This window comes from Sciurus vulgaris (assembly GCF_902686455.1).
Source record: "Sciurus vulgaris genome assembly, chromosome: 11".
Lineage (NCBI taxonomy): Eukaryota > Metazoa > Chordata > Mammalia > Rodentia > Sciuridae > Sciurus > Sciurus vulgaris.
The window spans coordinates 29871459-29889626 of NC_136472.1; the positions used below are offsets into that span (position 1 = coordinate 29871459).

The 18168-nt window shown below is 38.6% G+C and overlaps 1 protein-coding gene across 4 annotated transcripts in view; it reads right to left on the minus strand.

Annotated features, from left to right (window-relative positions):
- Positions 1-18168, minus strand: part of TTC17 (tetratricopeptide repeat domain 17) — a 112083-nt gene that overhangs the window by 47757 nt on the left and 46158 nt on the right. For 2 of the 4 annotated variants that reach the window (XM_079103024.1, XM_079103025.1), the window contains exon 17: positions 4085-4255. The exons of the other annotated variants lie outside the window; for them this stretch is intronic. In XM_079103024.1, coding sequence (XP_078959150.1) covers positions 4085-4255 — 171 coding nt within the window. The remainder of the gene's footprint in view (positions 1-4084; positions 4256-18168) is intronic. 4 annotated transcript variants of the gene reach the window in all.

Sequence of the window (18168 nt, forward strand, 5' to 3'; positions counted from 1 at the left end):
AAAATAGGGAATTAATCTTTCCTTCATGACTCTTGTGCAAAAATGTCAGAGTTCCCTTTAACTGAGCAAATGTTTATTGAGTATATATTATATGTACACGTTTGTGAGAATTTTGGTTCACAACCAGCCTTTTAAGTCGTGTCTACATTTGTAGAAGTGAATGTTTACTGAATTCCAACTGTGTAAATGTATCATCCTAGGAAGCATTTAAAAAAAATTTTTTTTAAATAAACAAGGAAAAGATGACTGAGGAAGGTTTGCCAAGTAATGTGCTCAAAATTTAACAACTAGTAGATGCAGAGCCAGGGCATGACAACAGTATCTCTGACTCTAAAACCTATGTTCTTCCTTCTACTGCTAAGGACCAAAGGGAAGGAATTCTGAACTAGATGATGAGGTGAAGCAGTGATTTTCAAATGTTAATCAGTGACACATTCTCACCAATTCTTAGCAAAATGAGAAATAAAAAAAGGACAAATAAAACTCTCTCTCATATCGATATAGATTTACTATTTGGTGTAAGGTTGTCAACTGTCTATTTTGACAAAGACTGACCTTTACTCTGAAATCACCTTTGTACTTTTCTGACATTAAACTATTCTGCTTTATGAACTAAAGGTAGTACTAGATACTAGCTTTCTTGAAATATCTTATCAATTAAAAAACTAAAGTTCTTCCAGGTGTGATGGTGCACAACTGTAATCCCAGAGGCTTGGGAGGCTGAGGCAGGAGGATCCCAAGTTCAACGCCAGTCTGGGAAACTCAGTCAGATCCTGTTTCAAAAAATAAAAGGGCTGGGATATAGTTCACTGGTACAGTGCTTGTCTAGCATGCCCAAGCCCCTGAGTTTAATCTCCAATACCACAATCAAATCATCAGTCAATCAAGTTCGAATGCATCAAACTCCTATTTATGAGAAACAAAGGTCTGAAGGTCTCAGGATGAACTTTAGTTATACCACCTGCTAAAGACCTCAGGCAAGGTACCTAATTTCTCTAAGTCTCAATTTCTCATCTGTAAAATAGGCTGACTAATGTCCATTTCATAAAGTTAGTACGTAATTCATAATACTTGGTAAATTATAAAATATCACACAATGTTAGTAATTACCATGATAGTGGCAATTGGACAGAACTCAACTATTTCCATCTTTAAATTTTCCTCCAAAACTAGGTGTTTCAAAAATTCTTTAATGCCTATTCTTAGCTTTTATATTAATACTATTTGTATTAAAAAGTGGAGTTTTTCTGGCTCTGATAACCACACTATAGGAAGCCTACTGGTATCAAAGCACTAACGTATAAATGAGTTCTGTGGACTTGCTGTCAGTATCTAGGGAATAAGAAAAAAGGTACTCCCAGAATTTAGACATATGGTAAAGAAAGGTTAGTACCTCTTAGTAAATAGGAAGTCATCATCACATTAAAGACTGAATTAGCAATGTGAAGAGGAGTCCGCCCTAAGAGACAGTACCCTGGTGCTGAAGGAACCTGGGAAAAGCCTAGTCTCATTAGGGCGACTATATTTGTCCCCAGTACGGGAGCAGGATGGAACTACGGGGGTTATGGAACTAAAGAAACTGCAAACATTGTTACGATCTGTCTCAGCAAGGATGTGTTCAAAAAAAGGGAGACAAAGGGCAAGATGCTGGTTGGGTTTTATTCTGAATTGTCCAGGACGGGGGAAGGACTTCTTTGGTAGTTGTAAATATTCTAGCTACTGTGGAGTTCTACTGTTTTGGAATAAATACTGTTTCTATAAATGACTAAAATATCACGTGACATGACTCGGTTTCATTTCTGTTGATTCTGAGTTCAACAGGCAAGCTCATGATGCTCGCTGAGCTGTGCAGGTATCTTAATGCCAAAAAAGAGACATGAGGGGCTAGGTACCAGGGACGAGTAGTCCCAATTATAAATAAACACACCAGCCATCCAAGTTAGGAATAAATCTTTTTTGAGTTGGTAAATGGGGTTTAATTTCCTTAAGGTCCAATAGTTTTGGGTAAAACTGATTAAACTACTTTCCTGAACCTGTGAAAGTGAAGGTCATGACTGGCAGAAAGCCTCCACTCTTGAGTTTAACAGTACAGTGGTGTTCTTTCCCTTTGAAGTCTTTCTTCTCTGAGACATCACTTTTTACATACAATATTAAAAGAAAGAAAGATTTTGTAACTGTAAATACATTAATTCAATATACATTGGAAGGCAAATGCATTTCATGAACCAATATTTACTGTACACAAGGACTGTTGAGTTGTATAGGCCATGGTATATAAGAAGCTCACTGTCGGGTGGGAGACAAGATATGGAAGCAATTAATAGTGTATGAAAAATGCTTTGAGGAAAGTAGAAAAGAAGACCACCGCGGACCACCTAAGTGCCTGGAGAGGTTGTGAGTGCTTCGTGGGGGAAGTGGCATCTTGGAGCGGGTAAGAGCTGTCTGTGTACAAAGTGTATGCAGGAGTCACTCCCAGCCTGTGCAAACCGACAAGGAAGCTCCGACGGCATGCCACGAGAGGGGAGTGGTGAAAGGCTTGCACTTCCTGACGCGCAGCGTACTAGTAGGCGACAGAGCTGGAGAGGAAAGTGGCAGTCAAACTGCCTCAGATCCCCCACTAAGACATTTGGATTCTTCCTACAGGTAACAGCCCCTGAGAAAAACCTCAATCTAGACAACTCACCTGATCAGAACAACATTTTAGAAACAACTCTTTGGACACACAGAAAGTGGATGATAGTGGCGGCTTCTGTTTTTTATTTTTTTGGTACGGGGGACTGAACCTAGAGGTGCTTTACCACTGAGCCACATCCCCAGCCCTTTTTATTTTTTAATCTGAGAAAGGGTCTCACTCATTTGCTTACAGAATGCTAAGATGTTCAGGCTGGCCTTGAATTTGTAATCCTCCTGCTTCAGCCTCCCAAGTTGCTGGATTATGGGCATGCACTACCCACTATACCTGGCTACTTCTGTTTTTGAAAATAGGTGCCAATTATGTTTATTCTCTTGCTTCGTCTTTGTCTCTCTCCATATAAAGTAAAAGGCTGTGATCAAGAAACCAAATTAAAAGACTACTGTAACAGTAAAGACAGAAACAAAGAAAGTTTGTCCAGGCAGTGGTGAGGAAATAGACAAGCAGATGACCATTCAACAGGGCTTAGAGATTGGTTATAGTGGTGGCTGAGTGAGTTGTGCTACATTAACAAAGACAGGGGATACAGGAATTAGAAGGAGCTCAAGGAACAGGATGAAAATAAAGTCAAGTTCAATAATGGGATGAAAATACAGTCAAGTACTTCTGGCACAACAAGATAAGAGGCTGCTATAAATGTGGAAATTAAAACCAGACATGTAGAGAACCTCTTAGCTAGACACACAGCTTTGAAGTCATTGGTGTATTCAAAGGTGTCTGAGTCACTACCAGATAAGACACAGAGGAATAAGAAGACCAAGTTTAGATACTGAGTAGCTCCATGAATAGAGGGCAGAACAAAGAATAAGTAAAGGAAACTTAAAAAGTCGGTCTTGAGAGTAGGCAAGAGCAAGTGATTCTAGAAACCAAGATGAGAGAAGAAAGTTTCAAGAAATGGGGAGTTAGGTATAGTCCCAACCTCAGAAAACTGGTCAGGAAGAGTGAACACTAAAAAGAAGTCATTAATTTTGGCCATTCTAAGTTGACAACCAGCAAGAACTGCTCGGCATAGCATAGCTCGAAATGTCACAAAGTGGAATGTTAGCGTGGCCATTATTCCCCACTTGCAAATTTTATTGGGTTGTGTATATACAGTTGATATTCCTGTTTCCAGTGACTTAATAGAGTAATGATACTGAGAAGAAAGATCCGTACACAGATGAATCCAATTTGTTCTAGCAAAAGACAGTGAGGTGGAGGAGAGAGGAAGCTAGAGAGCACTTTCACATTAGAGCTCGCTTTCTGCCTCGTAGCTGAGGGTCACTCTCAGGACTCTATAGCACAAGTGGCCGTTAAAAGAAGGAAACAAACTTGAAATGAGGGAAAAGCCAAGGCTTAAAGCTTGAGAGTTGATTTTTCCCCAGAAGCATGGCCCAGGTCAAATCAACTTACTTTCAAGTCTAAGGGCATCTGAGTCCCTCCCTGAATTCTCAACAGAGAATACAGGGTCCTCCTCTGTTCCTCTCTCAAAGGGCTCTTCTTCAGCAGCATCCAGTGACTGTGAGTTGTCAAAGTATTTCTGTTTGTCATGGCTGTTGTCCAAGGTATTCTCCTGACAGTGACCTCAATGACAAGAGACACAGATATAACATTAGAAACATCTCTCTTGTGTTACCCACAATGCAAGGTTCCCAAACATCAATAAGAGCAAAAAATTGGCAATGCTAGATACCCCCCCCCCCCCCCCCCAAATTGGTGAGCAGGAGCACCCAAAGCAGATCATTATTTTGTCAAAAATTTCACGGAAGTTCAAGTTTTGTTGCTAGGCTATTCGAAGAACCAAGTAGTTTTTGGGAAAAACTGACCAAGATCAAGCCCCAAGATTTTGTTCCATTCTTAACAGCTATGTAACAGCTTTGAAATACTCCCTGAAGTTAAAAATATCAAAAAGTTTTCCCTCTGTTTGCTTTTAAAGGTGAAAAAATGACAGATTAGCACTTGAATAAGTCTGAAATAGATTAATTATAGCAGAGAAATACACTATTCTTGTGTCATAGCTTAAAATGACACATGCCAGAAGTTGAGGAATTCTTAAAAAAATGAAAGCCAAGGAGGGTAATGATAGAGATTCCAAATTTAAGACTGCAAAATAACAAAGGTGTTTATTTTTCTTTTAGAAAACAAGTTCTGCAGCTGGGCATGGTGGTATACACCTACAATCCCAGCTACTTGGAGGTCCAGGCTGGAAAACCAAGTTCAAGCCTAGCTTGGGCAACACAGCAGAACCTTATTTGAAAAAAAAAAGGAAACAAAAAAAGTTTTGGTCATAATGATAAAGATTTATCTAAGCATAAAATGCCAAATCTTGAATGTAATCCTAGCATTGTTTGATACTTCTAACATGTATAGTGAGATTGATCTTTACTTAGAATTTTGCCAATAAGTCAAAGGCTTTTGATTCTCTTAGGAATTGTATGATAATATGGATTAAAAAAATAATATTTAGCTCCACCTGATGATCATAAGAGAATACTAGGCTATTGTGTCCAATGTGGCAGTGACATGGAAATGACATTAGTTCCTCCCTGGCTTGCTGAACAGGTAGGTGTCTTCTTCCTCCCTCTGTCTCATGTACACTGTTGCTAACAATGCATATTCAACAGAAGGCCACAGATTTCCTGTCAGAGGACACTTATTTGGTTAAGTGTATATAAGTAACTGCTCTATTCAAATATGTCAAAAGTTCATTTTTTGGAGAATGCTGTCTTAAAGAGATATACCCAAACAAGTTCTCTCTGCACTAATGGAAGAACAAGAAGCCTTTTGCTAGATTTGCTAGCTCCCTTTTAGGTTCCATAATTTAAGAAAATACTTTCCCTTATTGCACCAAGAAAATGTAGTGGACTTAACACCAACTTGAGCACAATGAGCTTAGAGTAGGGAGACCACCTCCTGGGAAACACTTTCCATTTTCCAATTCTACATTCTCACACATCTGAGATGGCCATACACACAAGGCTACCACAGACACTTAACGACTTTAAAAAACAGAGTTTTAACTTTCAAGGAGCTTGTAAGAAGCTGGGCATGGTGGCACATCCTGTAATCCCAGAGACTCAGGAGGCTGAGGCGGGCGCTCCCAAGTTTGAGGCCAACCTCAGCAACTGACTGAGGTCCGATCTCAAAATAAAATAGACAAAGGACTGAGGATGTAGTTCAGTGGTAAAGCACCCCTGTGCTCAATCCTGTTTTAATAAAAAGCTTGTCTATAGAACAAACAATACTGAGGCACTGTGCTGTGCCAAGTGTGTGCCTTAGAGAAGCGGCTTGAGTAGGGAGAACTTGAGCTGTGAAGAACAGGCAGGACTGCAAAAGGGGGAACGACAAGGCGGGAGCCGGCAGCTGCGGAGGACTTGGGCTTCCTCCTTCCACTGCCCTCATATAAGACTTGTGAAGTACAACTGATCCTTGTTTTGTACACGAGGAAAGGGACTCTCAGTGAGATGAAGTGACTGCCTAAACTCAAATAGGAAGTGAGTGGTAGATGTGGGACTGAATCAGACCTGTCTTACTCCAGAGCCTCTTGGCTTTCCACCAGTCAGTGCTGCTCTAACGAAAAGGAGGGGAGACGGTACTCCAGGCAAGGGAGTGGAGTGCCGGGCAGAGAGAGAATTCTGGAGAAGGACAATAGGGTGGTGTATCCGTGTGCTCCCATGGAGGGCAAATGGGGAGAAGTCGTCAACACCTGTAGCTGCTTTCCTTCTGAGATTCTCCTGTGAGAGGAAAGAGGTTGCTGACGTGCCCCCACTTGCTCTCACCGTCTGCAGTTAAGCACAGAGGAACTCAGCACAAGAGCATCACCACAGAGCCGTGACGGCAAGCAGCTCCGCACACCCAGCTCCTAGGAGTTACTATGAAGAACACCATGCTTCTCAGAGGGAATTCTTAATTTTGATATAAATAAACATGACTGCTAAAAGCAGAGAGGAGACAATGATGCCGCTGTTGATCGAAACCTTGACCCATGTTCTGTAACACTTAACATTACTAAAGCAAAGACGAACCCTGCAACCCAGCAAAGTTCTGATTTCTGAGGTTATCTCCCTGCCCCCACACCATCTTTTGTTTCTCCTACACTCTTCTTACTGCAAACATTCAACTGGTTTTATCTTTTTAAATATTTACAATCCAAAAAAAAAAAAAAAAAAAAGGCTTATAGGCAATTTAAAGATAAGGCTAACGCAGACACTTAAGACTTTAAAAAAGCTAAAATCAGTCCTCTGTATGACCTCAAACCTGGACACTCTCCTGAAGTCAGCCCTGTGCATTTGAGGAGTGTTTTGCCCTCTAACTCAGGACACTGGAGCAAACACCTTTCAGAGGAAGCAGGAGAGAGCAGAGGGGAGAACTGGAGAAATGCAAAAAGAACCAGAGGTTTCTGTTAGGGTATTTCTAGGCAGCATCAAAATGATCAAATAAAAACCAATTGCTAATAATAATAATAATAGTAGTAAAATCAATTGCTTTAAGAACGCTCAATGTTAACTTTCTTGCACTAACAGTTAAAAACAGACTGGTTTAGAATTCTAGTGTGATTTTGCATAAGTAGCTAGACTAATTATAGAAAGTCAAGTTGGCTAATTTTTAAATTACTTCTAATTATCTAAGGGGGAAGTTAGGCACTTTAGAAAGAACTAAAGTCTCCACTCTCTGTACCACATTATTGGTCTGTTCTAGCTCAGAGGGAAACGAAAAAAAGCTACCTGCATGAAAAAACATTGCTTAATTTCCTGGTAGAGGTGAAGATGATGTTCTCACTAAAGAAATAAGAAGATATTAGAGAAGGAACTATGAAAGGACACCTGGAAAGTACTAAGTCATCTTCCAAGCATATGACCATTATTTTTGCTGATACAAAAATGAATTTCTATGGCTTAGACTAACCTTGAGAGGTATGTTTTTACACTTTTAAAGGAACTACCTGATTTAAAAGAAATGTTTTAGATAACAAGGTCCCAGGTGAAAATGGAAACACTTTTCTATGCATAATGACCTATATTTGCTTGCAAAGCATTTAACATATAATTTGAATCCTGGTGGGTTTGGCTTTTCTTAGAAACAAAAGACTACAAAGTAATACCAACCAAGTATAAAACTCCAAGGAGAGTACTGCGGACTTTGAAACTGCTGTGAGATCTTAGACATATCAGACCATCTCTTGCATGATCAGGTTATTAATATTGGCCCTATCCTGCAAGGGTGTTCTGGAATACAAAAATATTTACTATGCCTTGTGAAAGTATAGGTCTCCTGAGGGATAAAGCATTTATCCCATGGTAGACAATTTTTCAGAATAAAGTTCTCAAGAAATCCTATCATTTCTAAGATTAAGAAAATCTCCTTTCTTCTCATGTTAATTTTGTTGACAAAGTCCCTAGAATATTTTCCACTTTCTAACTAGAGTTGAGTTAGCATTCATGTTAAAAAATAAAAAAAGAGAGAACTCTCTCTTTCTGAATGTCTTAAGTTGGTAAATAGATTCCTGGAGGGCTACCTTTGGATCCTCTAAGGTTATTTATAATAAATAAATGCTATGAATAAATTGAGAAGCATCAAAATTTGGTAAGAACCAAGTAATTAAGCTAGCAACAGTGACAAGATCATGAGGTTCTTTCAGCATTAGGGCATAGTGGAGGAGAACACAGAAATAGAACCAGACTCCATGAGTTCAAATCCTATTTCCACCACTTTCTAGTTCTGAAGAGCAGGATGTGATATCCTAACCTCTTCAGTATCAGTCTCCTCATCTGCAAATTGAGTTTAACTGTAGTATCACTTCATTAAGTTGTTAAGAATTAAATACAAACAGTTGCCCAGCACACGGATGCTATTACTCTTAGTGTTATCTCCCTGAAAACTTGCAATGGAGAAGTTATCCCAGTGTAACCTTGTTAAATAAGTTCTTTTAGCTATGGTCATTGCAGAATCTTGAGTATGATCAACTGGCTACTAGAAATTATTACAGGATCTGCCTAATTTCAATGTGTGGCTGTAGGTACATACACAGGGGAGGCTGAAGGTGGTACAGAGCTCATTTCTACCAGGTTTTTAGAAGAAAATAGCAATTCAGATTAAGCTTTTCAGCATATCTAAGCCCTCAGATATTTAGTATGAGAAATTAGCTTTATAGTTTTCTCTTCTGTGTTCTCTGAGGGACACTATAATAGTGTGAATTCACTGCCTTACAAGATGAAAACTAACTGCAGACAAATATTGAAGTTAAATCAACACCAGGCTCTGTGCAACTCAGCAATCCTTCCAGGTTGTTAATACTGCTTTAGTTCTTCCCCAAAACTCACTTGCTCTAATATACTTTTATTTTTTAATATAACAAGTCAGAGTAATACTGCTATGTTACCTAATTATATAATGAATTTCTAAGATATAAATAACAAACTGATTTGTAATGGTAACTAGAATTTAAATTTTAAAGCAAAGTTAGCAGATGTTTGAAAAATCATCTCTGTGAAGAGTGGAATATTCTAAAGGTTTTCCTACTAGTCCAGATCTAGTGAACTGATACTCAACAGTCTCCTTTTACCTCTTAGAAAAGCTACCTTATAAGAAACATTCTGGCACATCCAATTAAATATAGGGTATCTGGGTGGAAAATGCAGATACTTTCATCCTTTTAAGAGACTTAAAAGTCACTTTTTGTAGAATTTTTCTTTCTTGGTTTCTTTCTTCTTTCTTTCTTCTTTTTTTTTTAGAACTAAAGATTGAACCCAGGGCCTCCCACATGCTGGGCAAGTGCTCTGCCACTGAGCAGCACATCCACCCCGTTCTCCCTACCTTTCTAACCAATTGCATATGAAATTATGCAGTTAAAAAAGCAAACCATGTTTTGTAAATATGTATCTTTAAAAACACACTGGGAATGTTTCATTTTATTATAATTTAACTCATAACATGATTTCATATTTATTTCTCTGGCAAAATATAATCAATCTTTTAGAAATGAGAATAAAGTAAATCATGAAGTGAACACAAGTACATCTTTCAGTTGCTCACCACTGTTACACAAAATGACTTCAAGATATTATCAGGCAACATTTACTAGGGTGGCCTGTGGAATTTTGGTGCCACACAGTTAGTAGGTAAAATACTAGAAAGACAGAAATCTTACTGGGAACACAGACCGTTAGGATTTATACCTCCAAGGGTGGTGACAGAGTCCACAGACCTTTTACCAAGAGGCACATTCCATAGTATGAATTCAAATTCTGCCTTAGCTAAAGGCTCAGCGTATGGACTTGGCTAAGTCAGTTTACCGTGTCTAGGCTCTATCTGAAATGAGAAGATAAACTACTGTCCTACAGTAAGGAGATTCCTGGAGAAGACCACTAATGAAAGCAGTGCAACAATAAGAATACTGAACTCTGTGAGTTTGGGTGAAACTTTGATTGCTGATGACTGTCCCTGAATGGCAAATGAAGATGCTCACCTCCTCTGCCCTGTGCTGGCCTCTACTTGGAGAGGACAAAAGAAGAGATTTCAACAGAAGGAATGGCTCGTTAAATCTGCAATTACTACTGAATGGAATTGTTTGCAGGAGACTTTCAAGTAATGGTTATGTACTGACTGCGTTAAAAAGTTCACTGCCAGAGAGAAGAGAGGCCAGATTAGGGACTAAAGATTGGCAATCTCAGGTTCACCCTGGAATTCTCTCTCGGTGAGGTGAAAGCATCAGAGGAGAACAGGAGGATAAAAAGAGGAAGAAAGAAAAGCACCTGACCCCAAACACATGTACATTTATGTGTACATTTCACATTTATGTACATTTCAATGTTTCCCTTTAACTGCCTACTCTGGAGCAGAATTCTCTCCTGGGGAATACTCTCCTTCACACATTGGGAATCTGCTTTGTTAAGAATTTGGGGCTGAATTGGTTTTTGCAGACCTATACTCCTGACTCATTTTAGAGCAGAAAAAGGAGAACTCAAAATAAATCTAGGCTGTTGATCTTGGCAAGGGGTCTTCTCCTAAGTGACTAAAGCGCAGGAAGAAAGTGAGCAGCAGCTTAGAGAGGCACAGGACACACAGGTAGAATCCAATCTCTTAGGAGTTGTCATTTCCTCTAGAAAAGTGAAAGACCAAATTTCATCTCTAAACAAGGAGATTTAAACATTCATTAGGAGTTTACTAGGAGACAGTTTTCATGCAGACTATACTGAAAAAGAAAAATAAGAAAATTAACTGCCATAGCTATTATTTTTATGATTTCTAACTTAAATCTCTGGCATATTTCAGCCTAGGGAAATTTTCTTCACACAATACTAGGAAACCAAATCTACCAGACATCCTCGGGCTTAATGATTACTTGTACATGTTAATTTTGAATGAGGGTCAAAAAGGACATTTGTTTGTAACTTTCATTAAAAACAGTGGAGAATGGAGGTGGGAGAATAACTACGAGATGTGTTAGCTTACAGAGGACAAGTGAGACAAGACTATTCCTTTTTCTACTTCCTATGCTGGGAGCTGCAGATTCTAAAAGGATATCTATACCTACATATGCATTTTGAATGGGGATTCAATAGAACGGAAGTTCATATACAGCCCTCTGGGAGAACAGCAGGCATATGCGACTTACTTTTTATCACTTTTATTATATAGGTTCACACTCAAAATATCATCAGCTACTTTGCCAAAGTGCATTCTGGGTGCTGAACACAGGAGCAGGACATGCAGTATGTGGTGGGCTAGTGTATGGAGATGAAAAAAGGTTCCTACTGCGAGGGAGTTTGGAGACTCTTGGAGGAGAGTTGTGTATGTGCACAAATAAACATAATGATGAGTCCAGAAGCTGAAGTGTCTAGTAAGTCATATGGCAACAGTGGGCCTTGAAAGAAGGGTAAGATTGGTAATTTTGCAGTGGGGAAAAGAGGGGGTCATGGGGAAGAGCTACAGAAAACAGACAGATGTGCAAACACATGAAACCAGTAGGATGCATGTTGTACTGAAAACAGACTACCCCTGGTGGGCATCACTACACACCAGGATGTGGTACAATTAGAACAGACTTTGCAAAAGGCAGACATTAGTCCTTTAGTCGTCGGCAAGCTTGAATTCAGCACACCTCTTTGATTCTGCTTCACTCAGTTTCTAACAGAATAAGCCTACAAACAGATGGGGGGGGGGGGGGAGGGTTAGATTTCCTAGCTTCTCACAACCTTAAGGGTTTATCATCTGACTCCTTTCTCCTTTCGCCTGCTGGTGCTGAGGAAGGGACCCTAGAATACTTTTAATTCTGTTCCCTTTCTTGAAACTGCAAATGGAGGCGCAGAGACATGAACAGTGGGGATGGAACCTGCCCTGAGAAGTACTTGCAGGCATACCAGGCTCACCTTTTTCCTGAGACCAAGGATATGATGCCAGACAAAGATTAGTAGTATCCCATAGGCTGCTAGGTCTTTGTAACTCCTGAGGTTAAGGTTAAGTGAATTTTAAGGATAGCATCTTCAAATAAGAACCTAAGATCCTAATTTTATAACCAATCAGGTCCTGTACTAGTACTAACTCACAGGACCTAGATAAACAAAGAGCACGCACTAGGCACGGGCCTTTCCATCAGTGTGCATAGTAAGTATGTTCAAGCCGAGGTTAAAAAATCCACTCAAGCCACTCTAGCAAAGTACATTTTTAGCACAGACTTCTGGATTTCATTAACAAAGTTCCCTAATTCCTTAACTGCAAAACCCACTTCAGGGGTGTGTGATTAGAGGCACTTGGATTTGAGTGTACCTATCTATACCTAAGTACATACAGCCAAGGCACAGAATCGAGGGGAAAGTATAGAAAAACACATTATGATATCACACTGTTTTCTCTTGCTTTATGTCACCAAATGAAAGTCACCTGGAGAAACTCACCTCAGTGGCTGCTTTGCACTGTAATGTGGTTTCCAGGACATTACTCACTTTTCTCCCAATTTTTAAGTTATGGTTTTAGCCAGTATACTATGAGAGTCATGGTGAATTGCTTATTTTTTGTTCATATTAGGGTTTTCTCTAGGGATATTTTGTATCATTGATGGAAACAGGGCTATATTGTTGCATGAACAGCAGAAATCAGACCTGTTCAACACCAGAGCTCTCAGGTGCTACTGACTTCTGGCTCTTTTTTCCTGGAAGCTATTATTTTTATTATTAGTTTCTACAATCATCACTATGGATATGTGTGATCTGGCTGGATTACTAAGCAATACCTGACAGCATAGCTAATGAGGTTGAAAGTGCTTTAGAAAGGCACATTTGAATGTCAAATTTAGGTTTGCTTTTTTTTTTTTGCAGTACTGGGAATTGAACCCAGGGCCTTGTGCTGGGCAAACACTCTACCAACTGAGCTATATCCCCAGCCCTTAGGTTTGCTTTTTAAAAGACAATTAACTGAGGAGACAAATCTGAATTCTCTCGATAGCTGTGAAAAGTGATTTAAATTTCTCTTGCATTTGTGAAATTATAACCCAATACACTTTGGTGGTTAAGGAAAAATAACAAATTACTGAAATTTTTCTTGAAGAGTATAGTTCCTTAATGGGAAATAAATTCAACTACTAATGACTACTAACAATGAAAGAATAAAGGGGAAGAAAAACCCAGACTAGCATATACATGTAACACACATATAACAAGTATATTCAATCATTAGTATTTTAAAATCTTACTAGTACTTTTCTACACTGTTTTATTTCCATCAGGCCACGAAAGTGAGTAGAGATCATCCAATGATCAGATTTATAGAGGGGTTTAAATGCTTAGTGCTCACTGTTTTAACAGCACCCCCACCCCCCCCAAAAAAGAAAAAAATATTCCCAAACTGGGAATTCATTTCAGTTCTCTCACAGCAAACATAAAGAATTTTTTGAGGCACAAGTGACTTAAAAAAATTTAAAAAGAGCCCACATTACCAATATAGGATGGGAATTATGTGTGTGCATTATTCTGACAATTAGAATAAATGAGAAGACTTGTGTCAATTCTGCTGTGTGAGATGGCAAAGCTTAACATTAGATAAACTAAAATGTCTCCAAAATATCTAGAATGATGAGTGAAAACTGAAGATTTAAAAGGAAAAACAGGGCTGGGGGTGTAGCTCAGTGACAGAGTGCTTGCCTTGCATGTGTAAGGCCCTGGGTTTAATCTCCAGCACTACAAATAAACAAATTAATTATATTAAATTAAAAAAAAATAAAGGACATCCAGTGAACATGCTTAATTTACTACACATAAATTTGTATAACTAGAAGTCAGACCCCTTCAGTTTCTACAAGGAGACTGAGGCAAGACACCTTACTAACAAGGTCTTGGCCAATGACTAACAGGACCAGGCTAAACAGATCTCATCTTGTTCATCCTACATATTTCTTCTCGATTTTTTTGTGAATAATCACTGTCTTTTGTGACGTGAGTTCACGGAATCATGGTAAGTTCCTGATGCAGAAGAGAGCCTATACAAGAAAATATTTCTAAATGTAACTTTTCAACCTGACCAACAGATACGTGATCACAAAATACAATTAATGATGTACCTTTCAATGGACGTGCTACGTACAGAGGAGAAAGGAAGCAGAACTGTGATCTAAATTTAATTTACTACTTCAAAAATGTGGATGGCTTCCTTTAAGGACTCAAGAGAGTAACTCCGAGCTCTGTAATTCAGAGATGATAGAATTTGTGACTTCACATTATTGAGCACTAGGTAGTCCATAACTGAGTGACAAAGCTGCAGTGCCAACCCACCCTGGCTGCCTTCAGAAAGTGCTACTGCAACGTCTAGGGTAACAGCTGAAACTACTGTCCCTGATCTCAATCCTCGGACTACCAGAGTCAAGTCTGCAAGTGATTCAGCTCCACTTTGATACCTCTTGGTGAAACAGAAAAAAAACTTGCTCTGTGTGTATTACATGCTGAAAAATGGCCTATTTCTTCAATCATCTATCAAAATTTTCTACTACTTTTCTACTACAAATGAACTAGCTCATTTTTTTTTTTTTTTGTCCTGGGGATTGAACCCAGGGTGCCTAACTACTGAGCCACATCCCAGCCCTGTTTTGCATTTTATTTAAAGATAGGGTCTCATTGAGTTGCTTAGTGCCTCACTGTCGCTGAGGCTGGCTTTGAACTCGCGATCCCTCTGCCTCAGCCTCCAGAGCTGCTGGAATTTAGGTGTGCACCACTTTTGAGAGTGGGCTGGTATAACGCAGTCTCCCTTGCATTTTAAACACACAATTACTTTTTTATGTTTCTAATAAGTAAATTTTTAAAAATATGGCTTTTCTTATTTGTGTCCTATTGTTATTAACATGCTATCTGAAGAAAAATTCTTGGCATCATTTCCCATTGCTTTAAAGCTATTTAGGTCACTTAATGACGTGATGAAATGAGTTATATTTTAAAAACTGTGCTAATTGCTCTGAAAGCAATTCAACCATACATAGAGCTCACTTTGATACTTCCATTATCCTAAAATTTATTCATGTTGTTCTAACGTAGATATCTCCCCATTTCACAGAAAATGTTCTTGATAAAATGAAGTCATCCTGACTTTCTAAGCCATTAAACCCAGAGCTTCCCACACCACAGTCATTTGCTGATGACTGTCATGATTTTTCCATAGGGACCAATGTCATATTTACATAATGTTTTTCTCTAATGGATTCACAGTTTAATCTTACATCTACGGATATTGAAAGGGAAAAATCAGTACAGGTTAAGCATCTCCAGTCTGAAAATCTGAAATCTGAAAATTTCTGAGATGATCCCATAAACAGAAAATTCCATATTTGACTCAAGTGATGGGTTGTAATGCACATGCACCAAAAATACTGCACGAAATTGCCTTCAAGCTAGGTGTGTAATGAAACAAAATGAATTTCATGTTTAGACTTGGGTCCCCTTACTAAGATATCTTAGTATGTACATGCCAACACCCTCCCACCCAAATTCCTAAATCTAATATTCTTCTGGTTCCAAGCTTTTTGGGTAAGGATACACAACTTGTACCACTTTTCACAAACCATAGATTTGCCTAGAAATGATCCAATAAAAAGGGAAAAACTATTAAATAAAGTGGTAATTGTCACAGTAAAGTTCTTAAATAGAAAGGAGAGGAGGGGGAGAGAAAGGAGGAGAGCGGGTCCAAAGCATGAGGATTCAGGCTCAAATGTAGGGTCTGTCTTTAGGAGTAGGTAAAAATATAGGTGTGTTGAAAGTTATGTATTTTTTCTAATGTTCATTAAAATAAACCATAACTATTAGAAGTACTGCCTAAAAGCTTGCATACCTCTGGTGATATCTGTGCTATATTTTGGGAACCAAGACAGGACACACTACTATCAACCTCTTCTTTCTCAAACTCTGTTCCTCTTCCGTATCTAGTTCTCTTGGTTCTCCTTAAATGTTAGCATTTTCTAAGATTCCATTCTTGGTATTTTATTCATATTCTGTACATTCTTTCTGTGGGAACCAGAGGAATCACCAAATGAACATGTCTTCACTGAACTTGAACGTGTCCATTACTGACCTTGTTATTCCCAGCACACCAATGCATAGATGATTTCTCCTCTGTCTGTCCTGTCATGATTAGTAATGTTGACATCTATCCAGTTTCTGAGTTAGAAACCTCTCTAGTCAATTCTGAAACAATTGTTTTCAGAAATCTCCAACATCCTCAGTCCCTTTCATTCTCATCGGGCAAATGACCTCTCATTGTACCAAGACTCAATCAGAAGTTCTATCATTAAATCTTCCAGCATGCCTGTGGTGTTACCTATACATTGTCCTTACTCCTATCTAAGCACAAACCCTACAATTTGTGCCTTGGATCTCCTCTATTCCCCTTCTCTCCTGTCTACTTAAGAACTTTAATTCTACCACTATCTCTTTCTTAATCTCCAATTTCTCCCTTTTTATTGGCTCACTGTGAGGCAAATATGCTATAAAACTTTCTATTTTTACAACAAAACCAAACATCCTTAATTTGCTTTCTCAGTGAGACCTCTCTTGGTGACCTTGGCCTCCCTGAGCTACTTTTCCCCCCATAATAGTTCTAACATGCTAAATAACTTATGAAGTTAATCATCTTGTATTTCCTTCTACTAGAATATTGTTCTATGAGAGAAGGAGGGGCATTTTTTCCCATTTGGTTTTTCTATAATGATGCCTGGCACACAGGAGGTATTAAATAAGAATAAATAAACCATAGCTAGGATCCTTTCGTTGAAAGAAAATAAGTATTTTGTGTTTAGAGATTATGTCCACTATGAAATTTCAATTGTCATTATTACTTGACCAGGTTAACAATCTCTCTCTCTTTGTGGTGCTGGGGAATGAAGTTGGGCCTTTTGTGTGTTAGGAAAGTGCTCTTCACCGCGCTGACTCCCAGTCCAGGATAACGATCTATAAGGACTGGATAGATAGCTGTGAAAAGATACTAGGCAAAGGCCAATATGCTCACTCCTCAAAAGAAAACAAAAACCAAAATCCTTTTGCATGCCAGAAAAATATTCACATTAAAAACCAAGAAGTGTTTATGTATATTTAAAGTCTTTCAGAGCCTACAATATAAAAGAATTTGTCATCAGAATCTGCTATATACCGTCCTAAGCATGAAACCAAAGGTAATCATTTTGTTTATAAAAGCTTACTGCTGGGAATTCTGAAAGTAAAATAATGCGTGCTGAACAAATAATGCATGTATGGTCACCAGACTGTCTGTGTAAAATCCAAGGCAATCCACACATGGTAATCTTGATGCAAATTTAGAAAAGATCGAAGTAACAGGCTAACTAGAAGGCACGACTTTAAGGTGTTTTTGGTTCATTATGGCTGTCTTCCATCATTCAGTTTTGGAGCCATGTTTTCTATAGTGATACATGTACCTCTTTTGAAGGATGACATAGAAAGTACAGTGATTATACTACTTACGTAATATGTCCCAAGAATCTACTAATGTGAATTCTTTGAACCATGGCAGTAAGATAATTTCTAACTTGTTGAGAATGTAAGAATTAATGCACAGATGGGCTGGGACTGTATGTTGCTCAGTGGTAGAGCACTTGCCTCACATGTGCAAGGTATTGGGTTTGATCCTCAGTACCACAAAAAAATAAATAAATAAAGATATTATGTCCATCTACCACTAAAAAATATTTAAAAAAAAAAGGATTAATGCATGGAAGTAGTTAGGTGCAGTGGCACATGCCTGTAATCCCAGTCACTAGGGAAGCTGAGGCAGGAGTACGTCAAGTTTGAGGTCACCTTTGGCAACTCAGCAAGACCATGTCTCAAGGAAAAAAAAAAAAAAAAGCTGGGGATGTGGCTCAGTAGTAGAGCACTTCTGGGTTCAATCCCCAGGACCACAAGGGTCTGGAAAGCAGAGGACTCTGATTTTAATTTCAGCTCTATTATTAACTGTTAATGTGACTTGAATAAAGCATAACTTTTGTTTCTAAATCCATAAATTCATAATCTTTT